General features: G+C 48.9%; 1 protein-coding gene across 3 annotated transcripts; it reads right to left on the reverse strand.

The window, feature by feature from the left end:
• Positions 1-24863, reverse strand: CUNH19orf47 (chromosome unknown C19orf47 homolog). 3 transcript variants are annotated; one of them, XM_050129024.1, is made up of 11 exons: positions 24757-24863; positions 21648-21769; positions 19595-19646; positions 16798-16885; positions 16599-16713; positions 14778-14859; positions 9293-9430; positions 6305-6454; positions 4527-4597; positions 2097-2439; positions 1-1447 (listed from the first exon to the last, which is right to left on the reverse strand). In XM_050129024.1, exons 2-11 carry the CDS (start codon positions 21690-21692, stop codon positions 1350-1352), a joined length of 1182 nt encoding a protein of 393 aa, XP_049984981.1. In that variant the 5' UTR covers positions 21693-21769; positions 24757-24863; the 3' UTR covers positions 1-1349. The 3 variants fall into 3 exon arrangements, with proteins under 3 accessions (XP_049984981.1, XP_049984979.1, XP_049984980.1); XM_050129022.1 differs by having other exon boundaries at positions 1-2439; XM_050129023.1 differs by lacking the exon at positions 24757-24863 and adding an exon at positions 22746-24213 and having other exon boundaries at positions 1-2439.
• Between the last annotated feature and the right edge of the window lie 2882 nt (positions 24864-27745).

Consider the following 27745-nt stretch of genomic DNA (forward strand, 5'->3'; position numbering starts at 1 on the left):
TTCGTTCTCCATCGCTGCCACTAGCAGCCACACCGTACTCATGGCCAGCCATCTTCCTGGTCATTGCCCCACCTCAAGGCCTTTGCCGTTGTCTGTCTTTCTGTCAGAATGTTCTTCTGAAGTTTGAAAAATTACCTCTTCTTATCCCCAGTTCACCCAATGGTGTCACATCAAAATCTTCTGACTATACAATGACAGTGGTACTGGCCAAGTCTCACCCCTCGGCCCTGTTTCTTTGGGCAGCACCATCTCAGGACAGCTGAGAGGCTGTTAGTAGTTGGCCCATGCCTGTAAATTGCTTCAGTCCAGAGGTAGAGGCAAGGGAATCCTGAGTTTGAAGTCAACCTGTGCTACACAGTAACACACTGTCTCAAAAAGAAAGCAGAGAGAAAAAGGCCAACAAGAGTATCAATGTAAAGCCTGGGCCTAGTCTCCTGCACCACACACAACCCTGGAATGGCAGCACAGGCCTATGCTGTCACAGGTCCCAAGGCAGAGAGTAGAAAATTAGAAACTCAAAGTAGGGGTAGAAGACATGGCTCAGTGGTTAAGAGCATTTGTTGCTATTACAGGGACTTAAGTTTGGTTTCCAGAGCCCACATAGGCGCTCACAACCATCCTTAACTCCAGTTCCAGGGGATCCAAAATCTTCTTCCAGTCTCCATAGGAATCAACAGACACTCATGTGCCTGACACACACACGGAGGCAAAATATCTATATACACAAAATAATTATTTTTTTAAAAGAGAGACATTCCAAGTCTTCTTCAACTATATATCAAGTTTGGGCCATCTTGAGTTTCAAAGAAAAAAGAAAGAAAAAGGAAGAAAGCCAGCTGGGTGTGAGGGCAGAAGCCTTTAATCCCAGCACTTGTAGACAGGCAGGTCTCTTGAGAATTTGAGGCCAACCTGATCTACATAGCAAGTTCCAGGTAAACCAGGGCTATATAATGAGATCCTATCTCAAATAAAACCAAGCCACCCATAGGCAGTGTGGCAGGACAGGTGAAATTGACGGAGAAGCCAGTATAGACCATCCGCTTGGATAGGAGATCGCTTTCCGGTGTTGTCACCACTATGCCCTTCACCTGCCCCACCCCAGGGTGTTAGCTGTGTTGGTGAGGTGTGAAGAACAGACCTGTGACTCCCACTGAAGGAGGGGGAAGGACAGTTTAGAAGTCACAAAAATATATTAAAACAGCCGTCACCTTCCCCCAGCATCCCTCTCCTCCCCGGTGTCTGCTGTCCACCACCCACCAAGGAAAAAGATGGCCAGGGCAGGGAAACGGAGGTGCCCCAGCTGCAGGCCAGGATGGGGGGCCTCCCTCCAGCCTGGGAATGGAAGGCAGCTAACAGTCTTTACAGGTTCGACGCCACCGTCGACGAGGGGGCCGCTGGGAGGTCAGAGGTGCAGGAGGGTCAGGCAGGATGCAGCGGACGGTCGGGCCTTGCCACAGGGACAGAAAACAGAAGAGAAATGAAAAGAGTGAAGAGAAGAGAGACACTACAGCAGGGGGAGGGGGGAGGAAGGAAGCCACAGGGTAGGGCAAAGGGGGTGCCTGCAGGTGACACCTCTGGTTGGGCAGCCAGGACAGGAGGACATAAGGCAGCAGATGCTGCTGGTGGGGGTGGGTGGCATGGAAGGGGCAGGGCACTTGGCTTTGGGGAGAGGTAGAAAAGGAGAATCTGCCAAGGCCACGGCTAGTGCACAGAGGACGGGGGGGGGGGGGGGGGGGGGGGGGGGGGGGGGGGGGGCAGAGCAGGCAAGGTCAGGCCACAGGAACATCCAAAACCAGGGGAAACGTCTGTGTACCCAAGTGCTTGGAACCAGCATGAATGCTGGAAAGAGCCAGGCTTTGTGTCATCTAGAGCTGGGAGGCAGGAAGGCTGGAAGGGACGGAAGCAGGAACCTGCCTGCCATTGCATGCTGCACCCCACCCTGCGTGCCAGCTAGAAGGTCCTTCGGCCCAGTCTTTTGAACACGCTCACAGCGCCTGCATGGTCCATCTGGGCACCAAGGCTCTCAATAGAGCTGCTCCCCCGGGGCCCTACCAGTGTCCTCTTAATGGCGAACTTGACCTCAGCTGAGGACTTACTCTTGGTGCTTGTAACCTGGCTGTCTTGGGCTTCAGCCACAACAGCAGTCTTGCCCAGTCTCTGAAGGACACTGACTTTGGGGAGGGACTCCGGCTTCTTCTCTGGTCCAGGACGAGAGGGAAGCGCCAGGCGCCGCAGTCTTGGAGCTGTTGTGGTTGCAGAGCTTGTAGCTTTGGCTTTGACAGTCAGTGCTGGCTGGGGACTGGCCTTGGGGCCCCGTCCTAGCTTCTTTAGGACCCCAGCATACTGCAGGACAGAGCTGCTGCTGTCATTGTCACTGTCCCAGGCCAAATCCTCATCCATCTCCGGGGTGGCCCCTAAGCGGCTGAAGACTCCTGTGGGCTGTAGAGTGAGAGGAGAGGCAGTGGGCTACTGAGTCACTCGGCAGGCTGCCTACTCTATGCTGGCCTCTAAGAAGTCGGCGTGCAGGGCAGTGCCATCCTCTGTGAGGGTGAGCGTCATGAGGGGACCAGAAGCTAGGAAGCCCAGGGAAGACCTGACTGTGCCAGGGGCTCAGGAAGGTTCCTTAGGAGAGAGCACAGGCCACTGGAGCTCTGAAAGCTGAATGGCAGGGACTCAGTAAAGACAGGGAGAAACAGGAGGGCACTGCCTAGGGCAGGGTGAGCGCTGAAACATTCTCCAGCCATTTAAGCTGTTAACTGTGTCATGCCTCAGATAGAATTCAGGGCCTTAGACATAGCTGGGACATTCTCTACCCCTGACATGGTCATTTACTTAGCAGACACTGTACCCTGGCCTAGGGTGAACAGTGTTGAGGATACTGTGCTGGTCAGGACAACCCTGGCCAGCCCCTCCTGGAGCCATCGTGCAGTGGAGTAGGCAGCATCAGAAATAACTGCACTAATTCTACAAGTTCAACAGTCAGTCACGTGCTATGAAGGACAGCGTGTCTTCATGAGTTTTCTTTTTCTTCACTTTCTGTGACAGGGGTTACTACATAGCCCACGGTCTCAAACTTGAGATCCCCCTGCCTCTGTCTCCTGAGTGCTGGGATGACGGATGTGGTCTGTCACTGCCAGCATTTGAAGGGAGTAGCATGCTGCAAGTCAGGCACAATCAGGTCTTCTCAGAGATGCCAGGAATTGCAGGCTTTTCAAGATGAGCAAGCAGAGCAAAAAGTATGCACTCGGTTCCTAAGGCAGAAGTGACGATCACACTAAAGCTTCAAATGGCTGGACCTCCAGTCCTATGGGCCTGTGTTACCATCACCATCATGGTAAGAGTCTGGGAGGTAAAAGACAGAGGGCAGAGACAGGGAGTTCTCCCCTGGTGAGCATGAGACTCTGAAAGCCATAGCATCCACTCTGATACCTAAGGAGCGTTTGTCATGTCCTGTGTCCCAGCCCCTGATGTCCACAGCCGCCCTGTGAACTGACACTACAGATTCAGGAACTAAGGTACAAATGACCATACATGCAGTGAGTGTGAGCTCTAGGGTATTCTAACCACACACCATTCCCAGAGCCTAGGGAACTGCTGGTTACAGCAATAAGAATAGGCTTTTTTGTGTTGTAGGCATTAAAAAAAAACAAAAACAGCCAGACAGTGGTGGTGTACACCTTTAATCCCAGCACTAGGGGAGCAGAGGCAGGTGGATCTCTATGAGTTGGAGGCCAACCTGGTCTACAAGAGCTAGTTCCAGGACAGGCACCAAAGCTTCAGAGAAACCCTGTCTTGAGAGAAAAATAAACAAACAAACAAACAAACCTTGGAAGTACAAGTGCCAGTCTGTGATCTCAGTACTCACGGAGCTGAAGGAGAATGATCATGAATTCTAGCCCAGCCTGGGCTACAGGAGAGACTAACAAAAGACATCCAGTCCTAAAGAAGCCAGGTCTGGCAGTGCATGCCTGTCATTTGAGCTCTTGGGAAGCAGAGGCAGGAGTTCAAAGTCATTCTCGGCTACACAGTGTCAGAGCACCCTGAGCTACATGAGACTCACAAAAAAGTTAAACTCCCTCTTCGTATGGCAGCATGGCTGTGACTGTGAGGACAAGGCTACGAGGGCTAATGGCAGAAGTGTGGGACCCTATCCACCCATGCAGGCCAAGGTGGCAGACATGGACAGATGAGGTCATCTGACTTGGAATGCATTCAGCTGACTGGATGCAGATGGCAGGCACGCTGAGTTGGAAGCTCAGATAGAAGTAGCTACAGTAGAAGATCCTGAGACTAGCTGGGACCTGGGGGTGGAACAAAGAAATCTAGCAGCCAAACGGACTGGGGCTGGCCTACAGATCAGCGGAGAAAAGACAGGGCACACAGGAAGTCTTCCACAGCCAAAGAGAAAACATGGGCTCAAACGTGGGAAGAGAATGCAGACACCTGGGACACAGACACGGGGTCAAGCAGCACACTGACAGGACCGACACTGGGTCACGTGAGTCATCCCAGCACACCAGACTCACCTTAGTCCCTGTCGTAGTGTCTGCTTTGGTCTCAGCACCAAGGCGATCGAACACGGATGTTCTATGGAGACCTGGGAGAGAAGTGGCACCATGAGGCAGTCAGTACCTGCCTAGTGGTTCCATAGGACCAAGTCTAGGCTGCCCACAGAGCAGACACCAAGGTGGGAAGACCTAGCAGGGACAGACCAGGCTTGGCTCAGGCTCTGCAACTACACTGGAGGCTCAGGTTGACCTTCACACAAACTCACAAGTGTCAAATCTGGAAAAGATCAATGAACTGGTAACTTTACCCAAGCCACAGTCATCAAAGACTAGGGAACTTTGATTATGAAAATGTCCCTGTAAGATGGGCTGTAGCAAGCCTGAAGGGCATTTTCTTAGTGATTGATCAGGTCTACAAGAGAAGGCTGAGCAAGTCATGGGAAGCAAGACAGTAAGCAGCACCCCTCCATGGCCTCTGCATCAGTTCCCGCTTCCAGGTTCCTGTCCTCCTTGAGTTCCTGTCCTAACTTCCTCCAGTGATGTGGAAATGTAAGCCAAATAAACCTTTCCTCCCCAACCTGTTTTTTTTTCTCCTGAATTCTAAGACCCCAGCCTGTTTCTGATCATGGTGCTTTGTCATAGCAATAATAACCCTAAGTAAAACAATCAATGAAGATTGATACCTGAAATCACTATGCCTCTGTCTAAGCTGATGTGGAAGGAAAAGTGTTTCTTTGAGAATGGGTTTTATGGAGCCTAAGCTAACGTTGAACTATGTAACTGAGGCTGGCTCTGAACTCCTGATTCTCCTACCTACACCTCCAAAAGCTAGAATTATAGCTAGGTGCTACCACACCCAGCTTTTGGGTAAAGAGTTCTTAACCTCCACTTGTTCCTTTTATGCTGGCAATTGTGGGCAACTGGCAGAACGTGATGAATGGTGTTGAGTCCTCTATTAAATAAAACCTACATCTCAGCGGCACAGCGGTGGCACATGCTATTAAGCCCAGCACTCTGGAGGCAGAGATGGGTGGACACTCTGTGTTCAGAGCTACACTAAGAAACCTTATCTCAAAATAAATAAATAAATAGATAATAAATAATCCCTACATTCCACTAACAAAGTGTTCACTGAGTCATAGCCCAAAATACTACAGAAACAATCATTTAAAAAGAATAAACCACCCGCTCAGGTGGTGGTGTTGGCACACGCCTTTAATCCCAGCACTCAGGAGGCAGAGGCAGGTGAATATCTGAGTTTGAGGCCAGCCTGGTCAACAGAGCTAATTCCAGGATAACCAGGGTTACACAAAGAAACCCTATCTGGAAAAAACACAAAATAATGACTAAGTAAATATAAATAAAGTGAAGGAAATGGAGCAGAGCCTCTCTAGGGGCATAGTTGCAGTGACACAGGCAGACCCATACATCCTACTCTAGAGAGGGACAACACCATGGGTATGGGACCCAGGAAGAGGACATGCATCATCTGGAATTCTTCCAGGAGATGAGCTCTTGCTTTGCCTCACAGTGCTGGTGTCCACTACGGGCCTACCCTTAGCCAGGTATGGTCACTTGCTTCCCAGGCCAGCCATGACTGTCTTTTTGTCCCTGCCTTCCAGGGACAAGACATGAGGCAGGATGACAGCAGAGGTGAGGGAGTCTATTCTTCTGTGGTCACTGTCCCCTTAGCCAAAGGCCCTGTTACCTGCTCCCCTCTGAGCCCCACCTACTGGGAAGACCATCACCGGGCAACAAGCTAAGAGAGCCCCATCTGCAGCCCACACAGCCTGTACCTTTCGCTGCCTGCTGCTGCTCCAGGATCTTGCGTGTACGGGGGGTGGTCCCCTTGGGCATGTGGATGATGTACTTTCCCTCCATCTCAGCTGTCACCCGCCGCCTCTTGGTAGGAACAACTAGGCTCTCCTCCTCCCTGCGGGCCAGAGCTGGTGAGGAGAAATGGGGTTAGCTCCTTCAGGGATAGATGTTCTGGAGGATGTTGGGGGAACCTAGCTATAGACAAGACAATCTGTAGCCCAGGCTGGCCTCCACTGACAATCCCGCTGCTTTAGCCCTGAAGGGGCTTTAGCCATGCACGATAATGCCCAGCTGCAGACCAGTGACTTTCATCTCCTTACTTGTGAGACGGGATGGTTCATGTACACAGCTGCCCCCATCACCAGACTGAGTCACCGAGGACATTAGTCATCTGGTGTGGCTAAACCACAGATGTGCCTGGGATTTGCAAGCGGCAGTGGCTTCCCAGATGCTGTAGACTACAGGACCCACTGGGATGGGGATCCTCAGACCCCACGGTGCTGCCTTCAGAGCTGTGTGCTTGTGCCTTCTGCCGATTCGTTTTGTGCTTTCACTTTTCAACAAGCACAAGGTCCATACTTACTGTTTAGGTATTCTGTAGAATTAATTATACTTTGAAATCTATGTGTTGGGGCTGGAGAGATGGTTGAGTGGTTAAAGAATATTTGCTGTTCTTCCAGAGGACCTAGGATTAATTCCCAGCACCCACACGGCAGCTCACAACCATCTGTAACTACAGTTCCAGGGGACCAGATGCCCTCTGTGGCTTCTGCTGGCACCAGGCATTCATGTGATGCACAGACACACTGCAGACAAAACATCCACACCAAATAAAATAAGGAAAGAATAATGTGTGTGTGCACATGTAGTGCTCTCTCCCTTTACTGTGTTGGTCCCAGGGATTGAACTGTGTCACCAACCCGAAGTTACACTTCTTTTCTGTTGCAAAGCCAGGGTCTCACAATGTAGCCCACACTGGTCTGGGACTTGTAATCCTCCTGCCTCCGTTTCTCCACTCTAGCATGTTCTAACACACTTTATACTTCAAATACAAAAAGGAACTCCTTTCACAGTGTCAGGAGGGGGATGTGCCACCACTGTCTCAGCACTGTATTAACTACTTTTAACTTTCTGTTTTTCCTTTTTGGTCTGTTGTAACTCTAGCCTGGAACTCTATATAGAACAAACCAAACCTGAATTTGAAATGATCCCTGCCTCTGCTTTCTGAATGCTTGACTTAGAGGTGTATGCCACCATATCTAGATTTTCACATTTACTCTTTGTTTGTTTCTCAAAACAGGATCTCCCTGTGTAGCCCTGGCTGTCCTAGAACTCGCTCTGCAGACCAGGCTGGCCTCGAAATCAGAGATCCATCTGCCTCTGCCTCCAAATGCTGGGATTAAAGGCATGCACCACTACTACCTGGCCCTTACTTACTTTTATTTACAGATTATTTGTGGTGCTGGGGATTGAATCCAGGGTTTTGTGTATGCTAGGCAAGTACTCTACCATTTAGTTTCAGTCTAGTCCCAGAATCTTTTTTCTTTTTATGAGACAAAAACTCGGGCTTGTAGCCTAGCCTGGATGCAAACTCATAGCAATCCTCTTGCCTCTACCCTCCCAAATGTTGGTATTATAGGTGTGAGCCACTACAACCAGCAACTAATTTTACCTTCTAGTTGAAGGTGCTTACACACACACACACAGACACACACACGGCAAAGACAAAGCCAGCGCAGTGGCAACAGACAGCGTGTGATGAGAACTACTGGGCAGCTGAAAAGTGAAGTCCTTTCCCTGGGCCTCAGTTTCCACAGGTGCCTTAAGACACTAGGAAATGGGAATGGGTGCAACAAAGGGACAAGAACACAGCAGAGAGCAGCAAAGTTCGAGAGGCCAAAGGCTGCTGAGTCCCACTACCAGCTTGAAGCCCTGGACAGAGGGTAGTCAGAAAAACTCAAGCAGAAGCACACGCTGCAGGTTGAAGGTCACAGGCAAGAGCTGGAAGACAGCAGGCAAGAAGTGATGAGGGCTGGGGTGTGGCTTGCCTAGCATGCACAGAAGCCCTGGGTTCGATCCCCTAGCACTGCATAAAAAGGTGTGGTGATCCATGCTTGAGGTTTGAATATTCACATGGGAGGCAGGAGGAACAGGAGTTCAAAGTCCTCCTGGCTATATAACAATTTCAGGGCCAGCCTCAGTTACTAAGAAGTGGAGAAGCCAGGTCTCTATCTTGGAGAGCTTCCCACTTTCCTTGAAATCAAGACATCACCACTACCCTTCTAGAAACAGTAACAGGGAGCTAGAGATATGGCTCAGTACATAAGATCAAGTACTGCTTTTGCAGAGGGCCTAAGTTCAGATCCCAGCAACCACATCAGACAGTTAATGGCCTATAACTTCAGCTTCAGGAAAACCACTCTCTGGCTTCCATGGATACTTGTACACACAAGCACACAACCACAGACATACACATAATTTAAAAAATAAATCTTTAAGTTAAAACAAAGAGGTCTCCTTGTGGAGCAGTGGGAGCAGGGGCTGTCCCCAACACTTTGGCTAGCTTCTGGGAACCTATTCCTCACACTGGGTTGCCTTGCCCAGCCTTAATACAAGGGGAGGAGCTTGGTTTTACAGCAACTTGATATGCCACGCTTTGTTGACACCCACGGGAGGCCTGCCCCTTTATGAACAGAAACAGAAGAGGGGATGGGGGAGGAGATGTAATATAAATGAATACATTCAATTAAAAAAAGAGAGAGAAAAACAAGACTCGATCAAGTTCACAGAGGTCAATGACCCTTGGGTGGTCTCTGAAACTCACTCTCTCTCTCTCTCTCTCTCTCTCTCTCTCTCTCTCTCTCTCTCTCTCTCTCTCTCTCTTTCATACACACACACACACACACACACACACACACACACCTGCTCACCCATATCCCCCTGCAATTCTGCCCAAGAGCCCTCACCGGCAGCCTTGGCACTCTTCGCTGCCATCTTGTTGGACACGGTGACGGAGATCTTGGAGCTGCTGGTGTCCGAGCGCCTTGGCGGAGTGTGGGGTGGAGAGTCATGGTTCAGGCTGTTGGTGATCATTCGAGAAGCAGCTGTGGGAGGAAAGAAGTGAGTCCAGTCGTGATGTGGGTACCCTGGAGAGGGGGCTGGAAAATGGCGGTGAGAATTCTGGAAGAACAGTCTAGGAGTGAGTTCTCAACCCAACAGCATTGGAGCCTGGCTGCCAAGGGAAAGCACTAGATTGAATCAGGAAGAAGCAGCGGCAGTCACCTTGTGACTGCTCCATCCTCATGATGTAAAGGATGCACAGGAACCTGGAAGGCATCTTTGGTATCTTCAAATTCCCAGGCACCAGCTTATCACGTCTACTCCTCAGAGAAAACTCCTCCTATGCCACCAGGACCACCTTTAGCTTCTGCTACCTGACCCATGACATGCTTTGTTCCACAGTTCTGTTTATTTTTATTTTAAGTGCATTGATGTTTTACCTGTATATATGTCTTTGAGAGGGTGTCAGATCTTGGAGTACAGATTGTTGTGAGCTGCCATGTGGGTGCTGGAAATTGAACCTAGGTCCTCTGGTCTTAACCATTGAGCCATCTCTCCATCCCCCCAGTCCTAATCACTTGACAGAATTTTTCTTTATAAAGACTTTGCCTCAGCCAAGTGGTGGTGGTGTGTGTTGCACACCTTTAATCCCAGGTGGATCTCTGTGAGTTCGAGGCCAGCCTGGTCTACAAAATGAGTTCCAGAACAGGCTCAAAAGCTACAGAGAGGGCTGGAGTAATAGCTCAGAGGTTTAGAGCACTGACTGTTCTTCAAGAGTTCCTGAGTTCAATTCCCAGCAACCACATGGTGGCTCACAACCATCTGTAATGAGATCTGGTGCTTTCTTCAGGTGTGCAGGCATAAATGCAGACAGAATACTGTACATATAATAAGTAAATAAATCTTTTTTTTAAAAAAAAAGCTACAGAGAAACCCTGTCTCAAAACAAAAACAAACAAACAAAAAGACTTTGTCTCACTCTGGGCTGGCCTGGAACTCACAACATAACCCAGGCAATCTTCCTGCCTTCGCCTCCCGAGTATTGGGATTATACACGAGCCATCATGTATAGCTTTGGTTTTTTGTGTTACTTGAAATTATAAAAGGCGTTTAGGCCAGGTATGATGGTTTGTTTGGTTTTTTGAGACAGGGTTTCTCTGTGGCTTTGGAGCCTGTCCTGGCACTAGCTCTGTAGACCAGGCTGGTCTCGAACTCACAGAGATCCGCCTGCCTCTGCCTCCGAGTGCTGGGATTAAAGGCGTGCGCCACCATCGCCCGCCCGGCATGGCCAAGCATGATGGAACATGCCTTTAATCCCAGAACTTGGGAGGCAGAGGCAGGTGGATCTCTGTAAATTCAGGGCTAACTTGGCCAGCATGCATTCCAAGCCAGTCAGGGCTGTATCTATATAGTGAGTCCTTGTCTTAGAAGGAAGGGAGGAAGGAATAGATGGAGGGAGGGAAAGAGGGATGGAGGGGGAGGAGAGAAGGGAGAGAGGGAGAAGAAAAAAATGCACCCAGAAAATGTTATGGGCAGACCCTTTAAAGATTGGCAAAACTCATCTATACTCCTGGTGGCCAGGAATGTCGTTGCCCTAGGACAGCCATGCTTGTCTCTGCTTGGGATGCTGGCTATCAGCTATCTTGTACTGAATGCTATTCAGGAGCCTTTAATGAGTTAGTGCCAAGGCTAGAACACAGGGCCTTACAAGCTAAGCAGACACTCTAGAGCTGACTTACACCCCAGCCAGCAAAGCCATTATGACCAAACCTTTTCTGTATGTGATGTGGGCTTATTAGAGATATGAAGTCTCATTTCTACATCCTCCCTGTACCAACACCTTTGGGTGTGCCCTGCCACTGACTCTACCTGCAGCCTTGTGACTCTGCTTTGTCCAATGGTACAAGAGCAGTGTCACAACAGGGAGACTCCCTAGGTCCTAGTGCCGGGGCCTGCCTTCTAAGGCTGTTTTTAGGAACACGCCTAGGCTAGCTTGCTGCATGATGGAAGGTGCCAAGTCACCTCTGTTACTCCAGCTGACACCAAGCCAGTAATGAGATGTGTAGATGAAGCCATTCCTCAACCTAGATGTCAGACCCGCAGAGACCTGTGAGCTGGATCCGAGCACAATGGCCAGCAAACTCATAAACGGAGAAGTAAATGTCTATGACTGACTACATACGCCTGGCCAACTGCCTGTGAGCATCCTGGAATTCTACTGTCTCTGCCTCCCATCTCACCTGGGATTAGAGATGTGCACCACAGCAGCCACCTTTACTTGAGAGCTGAGGACGAGTACATACGCGCACACGCGCACACACACATTGTTTTATCTTGAAACAGAATCTCATTGCGCAGCCCTGCCTGGCCTAGATCTCTCTACATAGATCAAGAGAGCCTAAAACTCAGAGATCTGCCTCCACATGCTGGGATTAAACTCCTCACTATCAAGAGATCCACCTGCTTCTGCCTCCTGAGTTCTGGGATTAAAAGTGTACAGCTTCTTGATAATTTCTATTGGGGGGAAGCCGGGGCTCAAGCCCTACAGAACGGATGTGGAAGTCAGAGGACAAGTTTTCTGTCAGTTCTTTCCTTTTGACTTGCACAGGTTCTAGACAACTCAGGTTGCCAGGTTTGCATAGCAAGAGCCTTTGCAAGCCCCCCCCCCACCTTTTTTTTTTTCTGTTCTTCTTTTCTGAGATAGGATATCATGTATTCCCTAGCTGGCTTCAAACTCATTACTTTAAATTTCTTTTTTACTTTTAAATTTTAAATTTTATTTAGGTGTGTGTGAGAGAGAAAGAGAGAGAGAGAGCCATGTTCATACAGGTTTCTTTGGAGGCCCGAAGGTGTCTGATCCCTGGTGCTGGAGTTACAGGCATTTGTGAACTACTTGCTGTGGGTGCTAGGAATTAAACTCAAGTCCTCTGGAAGAGCATTAAGTGTTTTTAGTTACTGAGTCATCTCCCCAACCCCCTACTTTAAATGATAAACCTCTTGCTACCACTTTCGAGTGCTGAGATTAGAGGCGTGTACCACAGTGCCTGGGTTGTTTGGAGCTGGGGATGAGCCCAAGGTCTCATGTGTGTTAGGTGAGCACTGTGTCAGTTGAGTTCTAGCCCAGCGCTGTCTGTCTGTCTGTCGCCCAGGTCTTCAGTCTGTGTGCACTCATCTGCTCACTGCAATTCCCTACAACCCCTGCACCAACACACCTGGCACTCCCGTAGCTGTTCACAGATTTGCACCAGCACCAGCATGCATTCCCAGCCTGGGTCCAACAGACCCTGTGGCCTTCTGGTGTCAGCTCCCCTAAGTGTCTTCCCACAGTCTACTTACTGCTAGGAATATAAAAACTGGTCAGTCTCTTTTTTGTTTTTGCTTGGGGACTGCATAGCTTTAAATGACACCCAGCACACTGTAAGGTGCTGTGTGACACTGCACCGCACAGAAAGGCCACGATGTGCTTCATGGGAACATGTGTGGCTCACAAGCTTTGTTCTGGAATGAGTCATGGTGGTGCTGGCTGTGAGCTCAGCAAATGACTCAACAGATTATAGTAAAGAAGGTGTCCTGAAAAAGGAACATGGGGGCCACTGAGACGGCTCAGTGAATAAAGGCAGTAACGTGGGTAAAGGTCCTGATGCCTAGAACCCACATGGTGGAAGAGGAGAACAACTAAGGGCCCGTTAGCCACCATTTATGTCATGGCACACAAACACTCCCCAGACATGCAAACACTGAATAAAGAAATGTAAATAATAAACACATTTTTTATAAGTATGGTTAATTAGCTTTTTTGTCAACTTCATACAAACTAGAGGCATCAGGGAAGAGGTAAAAATGTCCCCATCAAACTGGCCTATAGACAAGCTTGTGGGGACAGTTTCTTGATTGATAACTGGTGTGGGAGAGCCTACCCCACTATAGGTAGTACCATTCCTGGCATGTGGTTGGTCCTAGAATGTGTAAACTTGATAGGTGTAGTGAAACAATGTCTATTAATTAATCCCAGTACTCAGAAGGCTGAGACAAACAGATCTCTATGAGTTCAAGACCAACCAGGGCTACACAGTGAGACCCTATTTCAAGAAAGAAAAAAAGAAAAGAGAAGATAGCTGCATGCAGCCTGGAGAGCAGTCGAGGAGCAGTGATTCCTCCGTGGCCTCTGCCTGCAGGTCTTGGTCAGGACATGTAAGCTGCACAAACTCTTTCCTCCCCAAGTTGCTTCTTGTCATACTTTATTACCTGGTGGGGAAGTGATGGTGCTTGCCTGCCTAGAATCCCAGCACTTGGGAGGCAGAGGCAGGTGAATCTCTAAGTTCAAGGTCAGCCTGGTCTACTGAGTAAGTTCTGAAAAACAACAACAAACACCAAGCAACAACAAACAAGCCAAACAACAAACAAATTAGGACAAAAGAATATATAAGGTAGGGAATATGGACTGAGAATATATAAGGTGGAGAATATGGACTGAGAATATATAAATAAGGTAGGGAATATGGACTGAGAATATATAAATAAGGTAGGGAATATGGACTGAGAATATATAAGGTGGGGAATATGGACTAAGAATATATAAGGTAGGGAATATGGACTGAGAATATATAAATAAGGTGGAGAATATGGACTGAGAATATATAAATAAGGTGGGGAATATGGACTGAGAATATATAAGGTGGGGAATATGGACTGAGAATATATAAATAAGGTAGGGAATATGGACTGAGAATATATAAATAAGGTGGGGAATATGGACTGAGAATGAATAAGGTAGAGAATATGGACTGAGAATATATAAATAAGGTGGGGAATATGGACTGAGAATATATAAATAAGGGGGGGAATATGGTCTGAGGTGTAGCTGAGTGGAAGGAACAGCAGTGAGCATGATCAGTCTGACAAGCTTGCACAGGCTCTGGACTGCACGCCCAGCACTACCAAAAGAAATATATCAGTTGTGGTGATCTCAGAAGCAAGAGGCTAAGGCAGAAGGACAGTGTCAGCTATATAAACCTTTGGTTTTTTTGTTTTTAAAAAGGAAAGGGATTGAGGGCCAGAAAAAAGTCAGAAAGATGACTTCAAAGGAACAGGTGCTTATAGCCAAGCCTGATGACCCAAGTTTGAGTATCAAGATCTACATAGTAGAAGGAGAGAACTAACCCCCACAATATGTCCTCTAAACTTTCTCAGATACTTTGTCTTGTGAGATATCTCTCTCTCTCTCTCTCTCTCTCTCTCTCTCTCTCTCTCTCTCTCTCTCTCTCTCTGTCTCGAAGGGGCTTACTCAAACAGTCACTCCCTGCCTAGCTTGTTTGGTCCCTTACAGGGGGCATCAATGGCTTTGCTTCTACCTCTGTATGTACAGGAAGAGACTGAAGAGACGCAACTCACCGCTAGCGGCGCCGCGGCGAAGCTCACCCTGGAGGGGGCTGGGGCTGCAGGGCACTGACTCAGTGGCAGCTTTGCACATGTCCTGGAAATGAGAGGTAGCAGGTTAGCCCAGAACAGGGGACCTAGAGAACCGAGCAGCACCCAGAGGATCAGAACACAACCGGTGGAGACCTTAAAAGCTGTTCTGCCAGGCGGGCGGTGGTGTATACCTTTAATCCCAGCACTCGGAGGGCAGAGGCAGGCGGATCCCTGTGAGTTTGAGGCCAGCCTGGGCTATAGAGCTAGTGCCAGGAGAGCCAAGGCCACACAAAGAAACCCTGTCTTAAAAAAATAATTAAAAAATAAAAGAAGCTGTTCTGTCTGTTCTGCTCTGGTGGTGTTTTTGAATCCATTTTTAGTTTTAAGCGTGTGTGTGTTGGTGTACATGAGTACAGGTGTTTGCAGAGGCCACAGGTATGGGATCCCCAAAAGTGCAGTTATAAGCAGTTGTGAGCTTGCTAACATTAGTGCTAAGAACTGAACTTGGGTTCTCTGGAAGAGCAGCGAGCAATCTTAACCTCTGAGCCATCTCTCCAACTCTACACTATGCTCTGGGCAAAAACAAAGCACCCTGTGCTGTGGGATGTTTGTTTAACTAGACAAAGATGTGTCATCTGTTCATGCTGCACTTGCATAACTATCAAGATGGGTTGCTGTTTTACTTTGCTTGCCTAAGGTGCCTGAATGACCTAATAAAAAGCTAAATGGCCAAAAGGTAGGCAGCGAGTGATAGGGCTAGTGGACAGAGAGAATAAGGAGGGGGAGAAATCTAGGCATGAGAGCAGAGATGAGAGAGCAAGGGAAAGAGAGAGAGATGCCCGGGGCCAGCCAGGGAGGCAGCTACCAGCCAGATATGAAGTAGGACGTACAGAATGAAAAACAGGTAAAAAGCCCTGAGGCAAAACACAGATTTAGAGAAACAGTTAAGTTATAAGAGCTAGTGGGACAAGCACAAGATAAGGCCGAGCACTCATAACTAATAAGTCTCCATGTCATGATTCAGGAGCTGGTTGGTGGCCGAAAAGAAAGCCACCCTGGGTTGGCTAGATAGCCCACCAGGTAAAGACACTTGATGTCACCTCATGACTTAAGTTAATCCTTAGGACTCAAATGATGGAGAGAACCCACTCCAGCGTTGTCTTCTGACTACCAAACATATATGCCCACACATCCATCACACGCACATCTATTCAATATATATATACATATATATATTTTTTAATTCTCAATCTAAAATTTAAAAAAATACAATGTCTTGCTCGCCGCCTCTCCGACTGAGTTGATGCCTCTTGCTTGAGGAGGTCCTCTTTGCAGGGTCCAGGATGAGGCATGGTTGGAGGCTTGTCTCTACAAGTTACTGTGAGGGGCAAGGCATCTGGCAGCCATATCAGCAAGCTCTGGGTTCGACTGAGAGACCTTGCCTCACTGAATAAAGTGGAAAAGTGATTGAGGATAATTCCCTTTATCAACCTCAGGCCTCCACATGCACACATACACATGTGAACATCCACAATCCATATGTGCCCATGTGTATATACCACACACGTGAAAAATGGAAAAAGAAACACAAAATTAATTTAGCCTCACTGCATATGAAAGACAGAGAAAACAAGGCTCAGCAAAGTCAGGCAACATGCCCGATGTCACACAGCAAAGAGCTGAACGAACCTACCCCTGAACACTGCACCTTCCTTTGCTGCCAGGCTTCCTAGCGGGCCCCACAACAGCCGCCTCCAGCCTCACACTTTCCCCAGGAAGTCAGAGGCACAGAAGAGCACCTACCTGGCGGTGTACCACCTTGGCATGCTTGAGGATGGCAATGATGTCACCCACCACAGTCACGCCCAGCTCGTTCATGATTTCCTTATTGAGATCTAGCAGCATGCTTTTCTGGATCCTACAGGGAGGACAGTGATGAGGCCCCGCCCAGCAAGCTCCTACCTCCTCCTCCCCAGTTTCCCGGTCCCATCAGCCTCCTCACCGATTATCCACAAACATCACAGCATAATTCACAGCAGGTCCTGGGGGAATGCCGGCTTCCTTGAAGAACTGGATCCACTCAGAAGTGGCTGTGGGTCAGACAGGACAGTCATTCGTAGCAGACTGCAGCAGCAGTGGTTCCCAGAGACTGAGCTCCTGATGCCAGCCTCACACTGTGGGCGCTCAACTCTCAGTAGAATGAGAACCCCTGACCACCTATGGGTCAACAGGCAGTGACTCCCCAAGCTGGGACCTGAGAAGCTGGGAACATGCCAGGACATGATGCTCCCGAGTTCCCAATCCTTTTCATCTTGTTCTCCTATCCTCTACCCTATCTTGGTGCCCTTTCCCACTCGTCTGGCCTGATAGCTCTCATCACCTGCCCAATGAGGAGCCCAGGTCCTGGAGTCAGTCTATGGCCTTAGCAGGGAGCAACCAGGCCTGAGGGAGAGACTCACATTCGTGTTGTCAGGAAGCTTGACTGGTTCAATCCTGGTTCCCCACCCCCACGTGTGGGGCCACCATACCCAGCTTGGGGCTGGGGCTGGAGCCCAGGGCTTTGTGCAAGTAAGATAAGCATTCTGCTAACCAAGCTAAATCCCCGCTGCTTCCCTTGAATCCCTCTTTTTTATTTTTATTTCTTTAAAGACAGGGTCTCAGCTGGCATGGTGGCTTACACCTTAGGAGACAGAGGCCAATAGGGCTCTCCCTGTGAGTTCAAGGCCAGCTTGGTCAAATTCCAAGACAGCCAAGGCTACGTAGTGAGACCTTGTCTCAAAAAATGACAGGGTCTCACTTGTCTCAGGTTTGCTACCTCACCAGGTAGCAAAGAATGACCTTGAACTCTTGATCCTCCTGCCTTCCTGTGCAGGATCACAAGTGTGCACCACCCACAAAGGCCCAACAGGTCTGGTGTCCAAGGAGCTGCAGAATCTCTACATCAGGCTCACACCACCGTGCAAGCATGTGACCAATTGAGCTGTCATAAACCAGTGGCCATTAAGAAATACTTGGGCCACTGGGTGGTGGTGGTTCATGCCTTTAATCCCAGTATTCAGGAGGCAGAGGCAGGTGGATCTCTGAGAGTTCAAGGCCAGCCGCGTGTAAACAGCAAGTTCCAGGAAAGCTAGGGCTGTTACAGAGAAACCCTGACTTGAAAAACCAAAAAAGAAAATGAAAAGAAATATTTAGGCCACAGGTGGTAGTGCGAGCCTTTAATCCCAGAACTCAGGAAGCTGAAGTGGTGGGTTTGAGACAACTCTGGGATACACCTTGAATGATCAGGAGAAATACAGGGTGGCTCATTGTCTCCAAATACAAACAAACAAACAAACAAACAAAAATGTAGCCACTATTCAGAAATGTTACATTTCGTAAAAGTGTATCTTAGACTCAGGCTGGATGAGGTTACCTAGTAACCTCAAGAGAAATTGTCAAGAATATACACTGCAGACGTCTATCCCAGAACAAAACAATATCCTTTTACTGTATGCCTATCTTCAGTGCTGAGGATGGGCCAGGCCTTATGAATGGCAGTTTAAGGGCTCTATTCTAGCTCTGAGAGCCCCTCCTCCTGCCCTCAGTAAACCATAACACTGAGTTATATCCCAAGTCCCTCACAGGGAATCCTAGGCAAGTGCTTTACCACTTAGCTACACCTCAAGCCCTAAGCAATATCCCTTGACAGTGACATCCGTAAACAAACGTGTGAAATACTACACAGCATTAAAAAGGAAAGACACTAGTTATGCTTAGCCCCACAGGTGCTCTCAGTTACATGTTATATAAAGGCACACATCATTATATACTGCATGGTTTTGTTTATGTAGACTCAAAGCCTGGGCCCTGCTAAATGTTTGTCTTTTAGTTGCTTTTAATTCTATACAAATATATTTTATGAATTTTCCTTTTTTTCTTTTTCTTTTTTCCTGAGACAGGGTTCTCTGTGTAGCCCTGATGGAACTCTCTCTGTAGACCAGGCTGGCCTCAAACTCAGCGATCCAACCGTCTCAGCCTCCTGAGTGCTGGGATTAAAGGAATGAGCCACCATTGCCTGGCTATGGATTTTCGTACATGTGCAAGAGATCTCAACATTTTCCTAAGTCACCATGTGATCTCTGTGCCTTGACAATCCCAACAGACAACCTAAAAAGAGCGGGGGATCTGGGTGTGCTGGCACACAGCTATAACCCAGCACTCAGGAGCTTAAGGCAGGAAGACTGAAAGTGGCCTGGGACACATATGGAGACTACGTCTCCCTCTACCAAAAAAACTAAGAGCAAGAGAAGGAGCAAGTAAGCTAACCAGGCTGGTGGTAGTGCCTATGACCCCAGCACTGGAGGAAAAGGCAGAAAGGTGAAGAGGTCAAGGTCATCCTTGGCTCCAGGAGTAGCAGGTTAGCCTGAGCCTATGTCTCAGGACAGAGAGTAGAGAGATAATCTGGGGCTGTCTCCCAGCAAGCACAAATAACATCTGTTGAGAAATGCACCCAAGATTCAACATACGGTAATCTCTTTAATCCAGGTGGCAGGATTACCATCTCTAACTCACAGGTAGAAAAATTGAGGCTCTAGCAGGCCAGGTGGAGCATGGACCAGAGGGTCTTACGAAGTTCTCCAGGCCAAACTCCTAATGCAGCAGGCCCAACTCAAGAACACAGGCAGGCTCCAGCCCCGCCCCCACCTCAGGAGAGCACAGCTGTTCCTGCCTGTTTCCAACCCTCCTGCTCCATCTTTCTATACCCAGACCATACCCCCAGAAAGGAGGGCACAAGGGCCCTGCAGGGAAACCAGACTCACCCATAGTCACTGAGACCATCGTCTCTCTGGCCTTGACTCTGCTTCCTGGAGCCTGGAAGATAGAAGGAGAGGTCCCATTTGTCGACCCACGGAGAGCTTGAGGCTCCCGGTGCTGCCGGCCTGCCTGCCAGAGGAGCATTCCTGGACTAGGGGCTCACGACCCAAGAATAGCCTGAAGCAGCTGGCAGGACGTCAGCCTGGAACAGAGCTGCCATAGCAGCTATCGGCTTTGCCTGGGGAGGAGCTCAAAGATGGTGTCCTAGCTAGGCTTTCCATTGCTGTAATAAACACCAGGACAAGAAGCAAACTGGAGAGGAAAAGGTTTATTTCATCTTACAGCTTGTAGTCCATCTTAGAGGGAAGTCAGGGCAGAAACTCAAGGAAGGAACCTGGAGGCAGGAACTGATGCAGAGGCCACAGAGTGGTGCTGCTTACTGGCTTGCTCCCATGGCTTGCTCAGTCAAGTTTTCTTGTAAGCCCACAACCACATGCCCAGGGATGGCACTACCCACACACCACCATGGCTGGGCCGTCCCACATCAATCATCAAGGAAAAAAATGCACCACACACTTGCCTACAAGCTAATTTTATGCAGGCATTTTCTCAACTGAGATTCCTCCTCCCAGATGACCCTGGCAGGTTGACATAAAGGTACCAGCACAGAAGGCCAATGCCAAAGCTTCCATTCCTCAGACCATGACAGGTCCGGCTAGAACAGTGGCCCCACTCACAGCTCAAGGGAAACTCCCTAAGTCAGCCACAGTGGCATGTACCTGCCACCCACCATTCAGGAAACTGAGGCAGGGGGATGGCCCAGGCTACAAACGAGGCCTTTTCTATTTGTTTGTTTGGATGTTGACAGTTCTAGCTGTCCTAGAACTCAGTCTGTAGAACAGGCTGGACTTGAACTCAGAGATCCCGTCTCTGCCCACCCCGCATTGCTGGGACTAAATGAGTATGCCATCATATCCAGTGTGAGGCTCTTTCTCAAACACAAGACAGAAACTAGGCAGGGTAGAGTGTCTGAAATCCCAGCATTCAGAAGACTTGAGACAGGAGGTTAATGAGTTTGAGGCCAGCTTAGGATACATAAGCTCTGCATCAAACATAAAACAAAAGATTTAGTTGGTATGTAGCTCAGTGACAAAATTTTGGCCTAGCATATGCAAGGCTGGGTCTGGTCCTCAGCAAAATAAATAAACAAACAAACAGGTTTCCCAAGAACCTTCAATGTGGAAGATACTTCACCATCCTGAGGAGGACAAAACCATGGAGCCCAGTTGGGGGCAGAGAAGCAGGGGACAGACAGCAAACCAAACAGCTAGAAAGGCAGTGGCTGTGGAGAAGGCATGGATGGCCGGGGAAGGGCGGGAGCCGGTCCAAGAGGCTGATCTGCCAAGACCTGGGGGAGGGTCAGTGAGTGTGTGGTTCTTTTAGAGGAAGAGTGTTCCAGAAAAGGGGACAATGAGCTAGTGCCCTAAGCCAGAAGCTCCTCCAGTGTGCCTAAGAGCCAGACTGGAAGGGGATGGAGTGGAAGGGGGTACCAGACCCTAAGAGGCTCCAAAGGAATGGAAAACCAATTTTCACTGAGATGATCAATTGTTTAAGGAGGTTGAACAAGCTACATAGCATGTTCAAGGCCAGCCTGGGTTGTACAGCAAGACCCAGTCTCGATAGGTAGGTGGGGCTACAGGGGTAATTCATTGGATGAGTACTTGCCTAGCACAAGTGAGCTCTGGGCTCAATCACCAGCACCATACACACCAGGTTCACACACCTGCAGTCCCAGCACTCGGGATCAGAAGTTCAAGGCTAGCCTTCCTATACAGCAAGTTCTGGATCTGACACCAATAACAGTACAAGAAACATCTCTGAGAAAGTCAGGACATGTCACATACCAAGCACCAAGTAGCCACCAGGTCAGAGCACCACAAAGATGCCTTCCAACAGCCTCACAGGGGAAGACTATTATTAGTTCCGTTCTCGTCAATTAAAAACCACACCTGACTCAGCAAGGAACAGTCACTTGCCAAGTATCACATGTACTCTGACCTTTCTGAGATTCCGAAGCGAGTTCTCTCTGATTCCGAAGCCCATGGAGCAGGTCCTCGCGAGTGTTTATTCTGTGCCAGGAACTGGGAATATGCACATCTCAGTGGTTCTGCATGGTGAGCCTGGGAAGAAGAAAAATGAGCAAAAAGAGGAAATAAAGTTAAAGACGAAGAGCATGGTAAGCCCAAGAAAACACAGCAGGTTCACCGCAGGGCCAGGACTGAACTCAGGTCAGTCCATTGACTGGAGACCGACCGAGGGACTGCTACACAGCAGGCATAACCAGCCTTTCCTTGGAAAGCCTCACTTAATCCTAAACCAGAATTCCCTAGGGCAGTGAAGTCGCTGTCGACTCAGTTTCAGCTCCCTAACACCATTTTGCCTATTTTAGTTTGGTGAAACTGAGTCTCCTGAATTAGTCAAACTGGTCATGAATTCATCATCTTTCTGCCTCTACCTTCCAGGCATGGAGCTTCTTCTCCCTACTATCTTAAAAATCCATTTCCAGGGGCCAGGGAGGTGGCTCAGGGGTTAACACAGCTCCTTGCTTTGGTTTGGTTCCCAGTACTCACACAGCAGGCCACAACCACCTGTAACTTCAGTCCCAGGGGATCCAACAGCATGGGCTCCCAGCACATCAAGCATGTGTATGGTGCAAACACGCACAGGCCAGTAAATACACATATGCAGAAAAATAAATGAATCCTCTTTTTAAAAAGTTCATCTCCCCAGCTGGGGAGGTGGCTCAGTCAGTCTTGTGCATAAGATTTGAGTTCAAATCCCCACCACCTACTTCTTATAAAGCCAAGCATGGAGGAGGGGAAAACAGGAGGATCCCTGGAGCTCGGTGGCCGGCCAGCCTGTCTGCCCAAATGCATGAGCTGCACATTGAATCAGAGACCCTGACTCAAACATAAGGTAAAGAAGGACTGGGTTGGCATCCACAGGCATGATGTACACACACACACGCACACACCTGCACATGAGCATACATACAAATGAGCATGGGCACACACACAGATTAATATTTTACAAGTTCATCTCTTTCTGAATAGTGAAAATTGACAAAATTAACATGTTTAAAACTCAAGGAATTACCATTTACAAGAGTCCAGATGCTTTTATGTCCTTAGGAGACTTGAATCAAGAGCATGGTATTGGAGGCTGCGGTAGAAGCTCCAAGAATTTGAGGACAGCCAAGGCTAAATACCAAGGCCCTGTCTCAAAGAAACCAAGAGGAGTGGAGAAATAAAGGGAGGGGGCGGGGAGCTTAGACCGAGGTCTGGTTTTGCTATACTTTTCTGGGACTCACCTCTCAAAGCCATCTAAACGATGGTCTTGCTACCCATCACACCAGCAGGCAGCTGTAATCCCAAAACTCGGAAACTGAGGCTGAAATTTTGAGTTCCAGGCCAGGTGTGCTACACAAAGAGACCCTACCTCAAAAAGTCCAGGGCTGGGAAACTGTTCAATGGCGGAGCATGTGCCTAGCAAATACTTAAAAAAAAAAAAAAGATAAGATAACCTACTCAAGGGGGCCTGCCTGCCTCCAACTCAGACCACAGAAGTCCCGTCCCATGTAATGGAGAGCACTGACTCTCAAAGGCTGTCCTAATCTCCACACAAATTCCGCAGTGTCCATGAAGGATGGAAAGTCTTTAAAGGTGTTCTCAGAGGCAAGGTAAAGGCCACCAGGTCAAGTTTTCCTCTGACCTAACACACACATCCACATAATAAAACCTATCTTTTTAGAAATTTTAAGCCCAGTGGTGGTGGCGCACGCCTTTAATCCCAGCACTTGGAAAGCAGAGGCAGGCAGATCGATGAGTTTGAGGCCAACCTGGTCTACAGAGCAAGTTCCAGGACAGCCTCCAAAACTACACAGAGAAACCATCTTAAAAGAAAAAAACCAATTAATTAATTAAAAAATTAAAAAGGTGTTGGGGGATAGACTGTGCAAACTACAACTATGTATGGCACATAGTAAGTATATTAAGTTAAATCTTAACTAAACTAGAGAGTTGTGGACCTAACCCAATGTTAGTTGCATACAAGAGTGAGATGGGCAACAAGTATGACTATTTAGCCAGCCGGACATTGTGGATCACACCTTTAATCCTAGCACTTGGGAGGCGGAGGCAGAGGCAGAGGCAGGTGGATCTCTGTGAACTGGAGGCCAGCTTGGTCTACATAGAAAAACCCGGTCTCATAAATAAATAAATAATGATCAGGGCTGCATAGGAAAACTCGGCCTCATAAATAAATAAAGAAATCATCAGGGCTGCATAGAAAAACTCGGTCTCTAAATCAATCAATCAATCAATCAATCATCAGGGCTGCATAGAAAAACTCAGTCTCATAAATAAATAAATAAATCGTCCAGTTTTCAAATATCTTTCATTTACTGCCCACACTGAAGAGATTGGTCTATTACTATTGTATTTTAAGTTAAGTTTTCCTTCTCCTGGCAAGCAATGTTAATTTCCCAAGTAGGATAACGATGTAAATTTCCCCTTTTAAATTGAGGAACATGCATCTGTTAGTACTTTAAATCTCTACTTCAATACTCAGCAAATATCAGGGTGTCGATCTTCCCGGCTGTTTCCTTGCTTTTTCTGGACTTCCCTTGTATTTTATTGGGACTCCCAGCTACTACAATCCCAATCTACTGAGCTCTTGGTTTGCCAAAGACATTCATCAAAACCTGCACGATGAACCTACGAAGCTGAGACTATCATTGTGCAGAGGAAACTAGGGTTCCGAGAGGTAAAGACACAGTCCTAGTGCTGCACAGGGTGCTGAGATTCGAACCCTGCTAGCCCGGCTATCTCCCGTGCAGGTACCCATCATCAGCTCTAACAAGGATGGAAGAACAACGACGGGAGCTCTGGGAGCAGCCGTGGCGTGCACGAGCTGGCGTCCCATTTAAAGGGTACTACAGTTTGCTTCGGGCCCCATTGTACAGAGAAGGAAACTGAGACACGGAAAAAGAAATCACTTATCTGGTCGTACAGTGTGGTCCGCACTGGGACTCCAGACCATTGGTCACTCTGCATCTCCATCCCCAGCCTCCTCCAACCCAGTCCCGCCACCCAGGCCCGCACCTCACCTGGCCCCGCGGGCCCGCACCCCCACGAGCCGCCTGCCCGCCCTCCGGGTCGCGCCAACTGTCAGCCACTCCTCCCACCGCCTGGGCCGCCCGCCCCGGAAGTCCGGTCCTTGATACCGGATCTGACTGGCCCGCCCACCTGGCCGCTCTAGCCCTCGTAGCCGCCAACCAGCGAGAGAGTGCTGTCGATCGCTGTCACGTGAGGCCACGCAGTCTCCCGGGCTCCTCCTCCTCACCAACTACGGCCAATCAGAAATGCTCAGGTAGGCCCCTGCCCCGCCCGCATCCTAGCCAAGTGCGCCTGCGCATAGTTGGGCAAGAAGGCGGGGCTGGGTTCTGGAGTAGGAGCTGTGGAGTGCAGGTACGGTGCGAACTGGGGTCGTGACGCTTCTGCTGCTGTCCCTGTGTCACCCTCTCGTCTGTAATGCATCTCTCTTCTGTCGTCCTTAGGTGCCCACATTCGTTCTCTTAAGTCGGACCCCACTTAAATCGTCACCACCGCCCCCCAGTTCTGTCGCCAGGACCTTCCTTACATCGCCTCCCCTTTAAAAAATTTTTTGTTTTTAATTATTTGTGTATCACAGATACACGACTGCAGTAGCCCGAGGAGATGAGAAGATGTCAGATTCCAGGCATTTGCAATTACAAATGGTTGTGAGTCGCCGAATCCGGGTACTGACTTTCTAACTCAGGCCCTCTGGAAGAGCAACAAGTGCTGTTAGCTGCTGAGCCATCTCCAGCACATCACCTTCTTACTCGTTTTTATTCTCTTTAAGCCCTGACTGGTCCTAAATGTACAGTTTTCTCTATTTATGTGATAGGGTCTCATTGTAACCCAAACTGATCTCAAATTCATCTGCATCTCAGACTGGCCTTGAATGTTTGATCCCTGTGTTCAGCCTCCTGAGTGCAGGAATTACAGGCATGCTGAGCCAATCTCTTACTAGCACCATCTTAATCACCCACACATCTCTCTTGTCATTTCTCCTCCATAAAACCCTAAATTCCCATCGTTCCTGGCTCCATCTCCCCTTAGATGACACTCATACTGCCCTAGTGTCTCCGTCTCTCCCCTGACAGTTGCCCTCTGTATCTCCTGACTCCAACACTCCCCACAAGTAGCCACCCAGCTTTCTTCCTCCATGGGTACATGTTGTTCAGATTTTTGCAGTGTGGTATTAAAGCCTAGGGTATGCCAGGGTCCCAACTTTACCCCTAAACCCGTGCATAACCCTGGCCACCAAATCATGCCTCAACAATCCCTACTTTCTCGTCTGCGGAATGCACACCGTGACCACACAAGCAGTGAGTCTGCAAACCCAGTGCTTAGGAGGTGTGAAGGGTGGTGAGGGAGTAAGCTGCCGGCTCACGAGGTGGGGATGAGGGCATCATTTAAGGCCCTGGGGCTACAGGAAGTGGCTGGGACTTTGTTCTAGGGACTTGAGGGAGCCACAGAGCTTTTGAGCAGAAGTACAAATTATTTCAGATGGGTAGGGCATTGGAAGGTTGACGAAGAGTGGGGACCTAGGGAGGTGGCTGGAGTGAGGAGGAGCCTGGTGGATAAGGCCAGGTCAAAGTAGGACCAGATCCTCAGGGGCCCAAGTAGACACACGGGATCTGGGACAAGTCCCAGGACTGAATAAGTGGTGACACTTAGGCTAAGAATTGAAGACCCTGAAAACTAGGTAGAAGATGGTAACAGCATGGGAAGCAGGGGCTGGCGGGTATCAGAGTATAGGCCACCCTGGTCTACAGAGTTGCAGGGCAGCCAGGGCTACACATAGAAACGCTGTCAAAAAAAAAAAAAAAAAAGAAAAGAAAGAGGAAGAAAGGAAGGTAGGGAGAGAAGGAGGGGAAAGAAAAGGCCCTGAACTCCCAATCCTCCAACCCTCCTCCTTCTACCTCCAAAGTGCTAGAATGGCAGCCATAAGCGATGACAGCAAACTAAAATACGTTTCCCCATCTGTTTTTTGAGGAAGGATCTCATATGGCCCAGGTTAGCCCCATACTCCTTCAACTCCTGATTCCCCTGCCTCTGCCTCCTAACTGCTGCGATTACAAGCGCGTGCCACCTCAATCAACAGTGTCCTTGACACAGGAACCTGGACACCTTTAAGGCCAGGAAGAAACATCCCAGGTTCAAGACCAGCCTTGGTTACATAGTGAGATCCTGTCCCAAATGAAAAAAGACAAAAAGGAGCAGATTTGGGAGAGCTAGTGAGACAGCCTGGAGACATATCAGGAGGGAGGTCTGTGGGAACACGGGCCGTGAAACTTGCTGCGTTGGAGTTCGGGGACCTAGAGACCCGGTGACAAGAATGCAGACTCGGGAACTGGAGCTTCAGTAGTGGGTAGTGATCCACAGAGTGCACACGGGTCCCTGAAGAACATGGTGAGAGGCTTTGTACCCGAGGGCACTGGGGTGCCATAGAAAGGTGCTTAGCAGGAGTGGGACAGCTTACAGTTTTGAGTTCTAGTTCAGAGGCACTTACTGTCCATGATACTGTTCTAGAGCTGTATAATTTGTTCTTCAGACCAAGCACACACACAATAAATAGACAAACAAACAAGATGTGAGGCTCACGGAAAGCGGCTGTCTTCCACAGGTTTCGTAGTTTTGAGGCCAGAGCTTAGGGCTTGCCCATTTAATATTCATACATCCCCAGATATAAGATGATGCCAGTTTTGTAAGGCAGGCCAGCTGTGCTCAGAAAAGCCAAGACTGGAGCCACTCAGTGAGAAAGTGGCAAGGATGGGATCTGAACTCTGGACTCTCCCATCCAAGGCATTGCTGATGGCAAGAGATGCAGAGCACGTCTCCTGCCGCTGCTCTCATCAGATGGTGACTCTCCTGGGAGCTGAGACCCAGCATCTATCTTAAAAGCCCAGCTGGGGCTGAAGAGCACTGACTGCTCTTCCAGAGACCACGGTTCAGTTCTCAGCATCCAAATGGCCCCTCACAACCATCTGTAACTCCAGTTCCAAGGAA

This window comes from Alexandromys fortis, unplaced genomic scaffold (assembly GCF_014885135.2).
Source record: "Alexandromys fortis isolate MF-2015 unplaced genomic scaffold, M_Fortis_MF-2015_v1.1 scaffold_293, whole genome shotgun sequence".
NCBI lineage: Eukaryota > Metazoa > Chordata > Mammalia > Rodentia > Cricetidae > Alexandromys > Alexandromys fortis.

What these genes read in the sequence shown, in the direction of transcription:
- CUNH19orf47 (XM_050129022.1), bottom strand. Translation starts at nt 21,692, where the DNA reads ATGGGCTTCGGAATCAGAGAGAACTCGCTTCGGAATCTCAGAAAG. An exon ending in CGCTTCGGAATCTCAGAAAG is followed by an intron (nt 19,647 to 21,647) that starts GTCAGAGTACAT and finishes TCTATCTTCCAG; the next exon opens with GCTCCAGGAAGCAGAGTCAA. An exon ending in GCAGCAGCAGGCAGCGAAAG is followed by an intron (nt 4,598 to 6,304) that starts GTACAGGCTGTG and finishes CTTCTCTCCCAG; the next exon opens with GTCTCCATAGAACATCCGTG.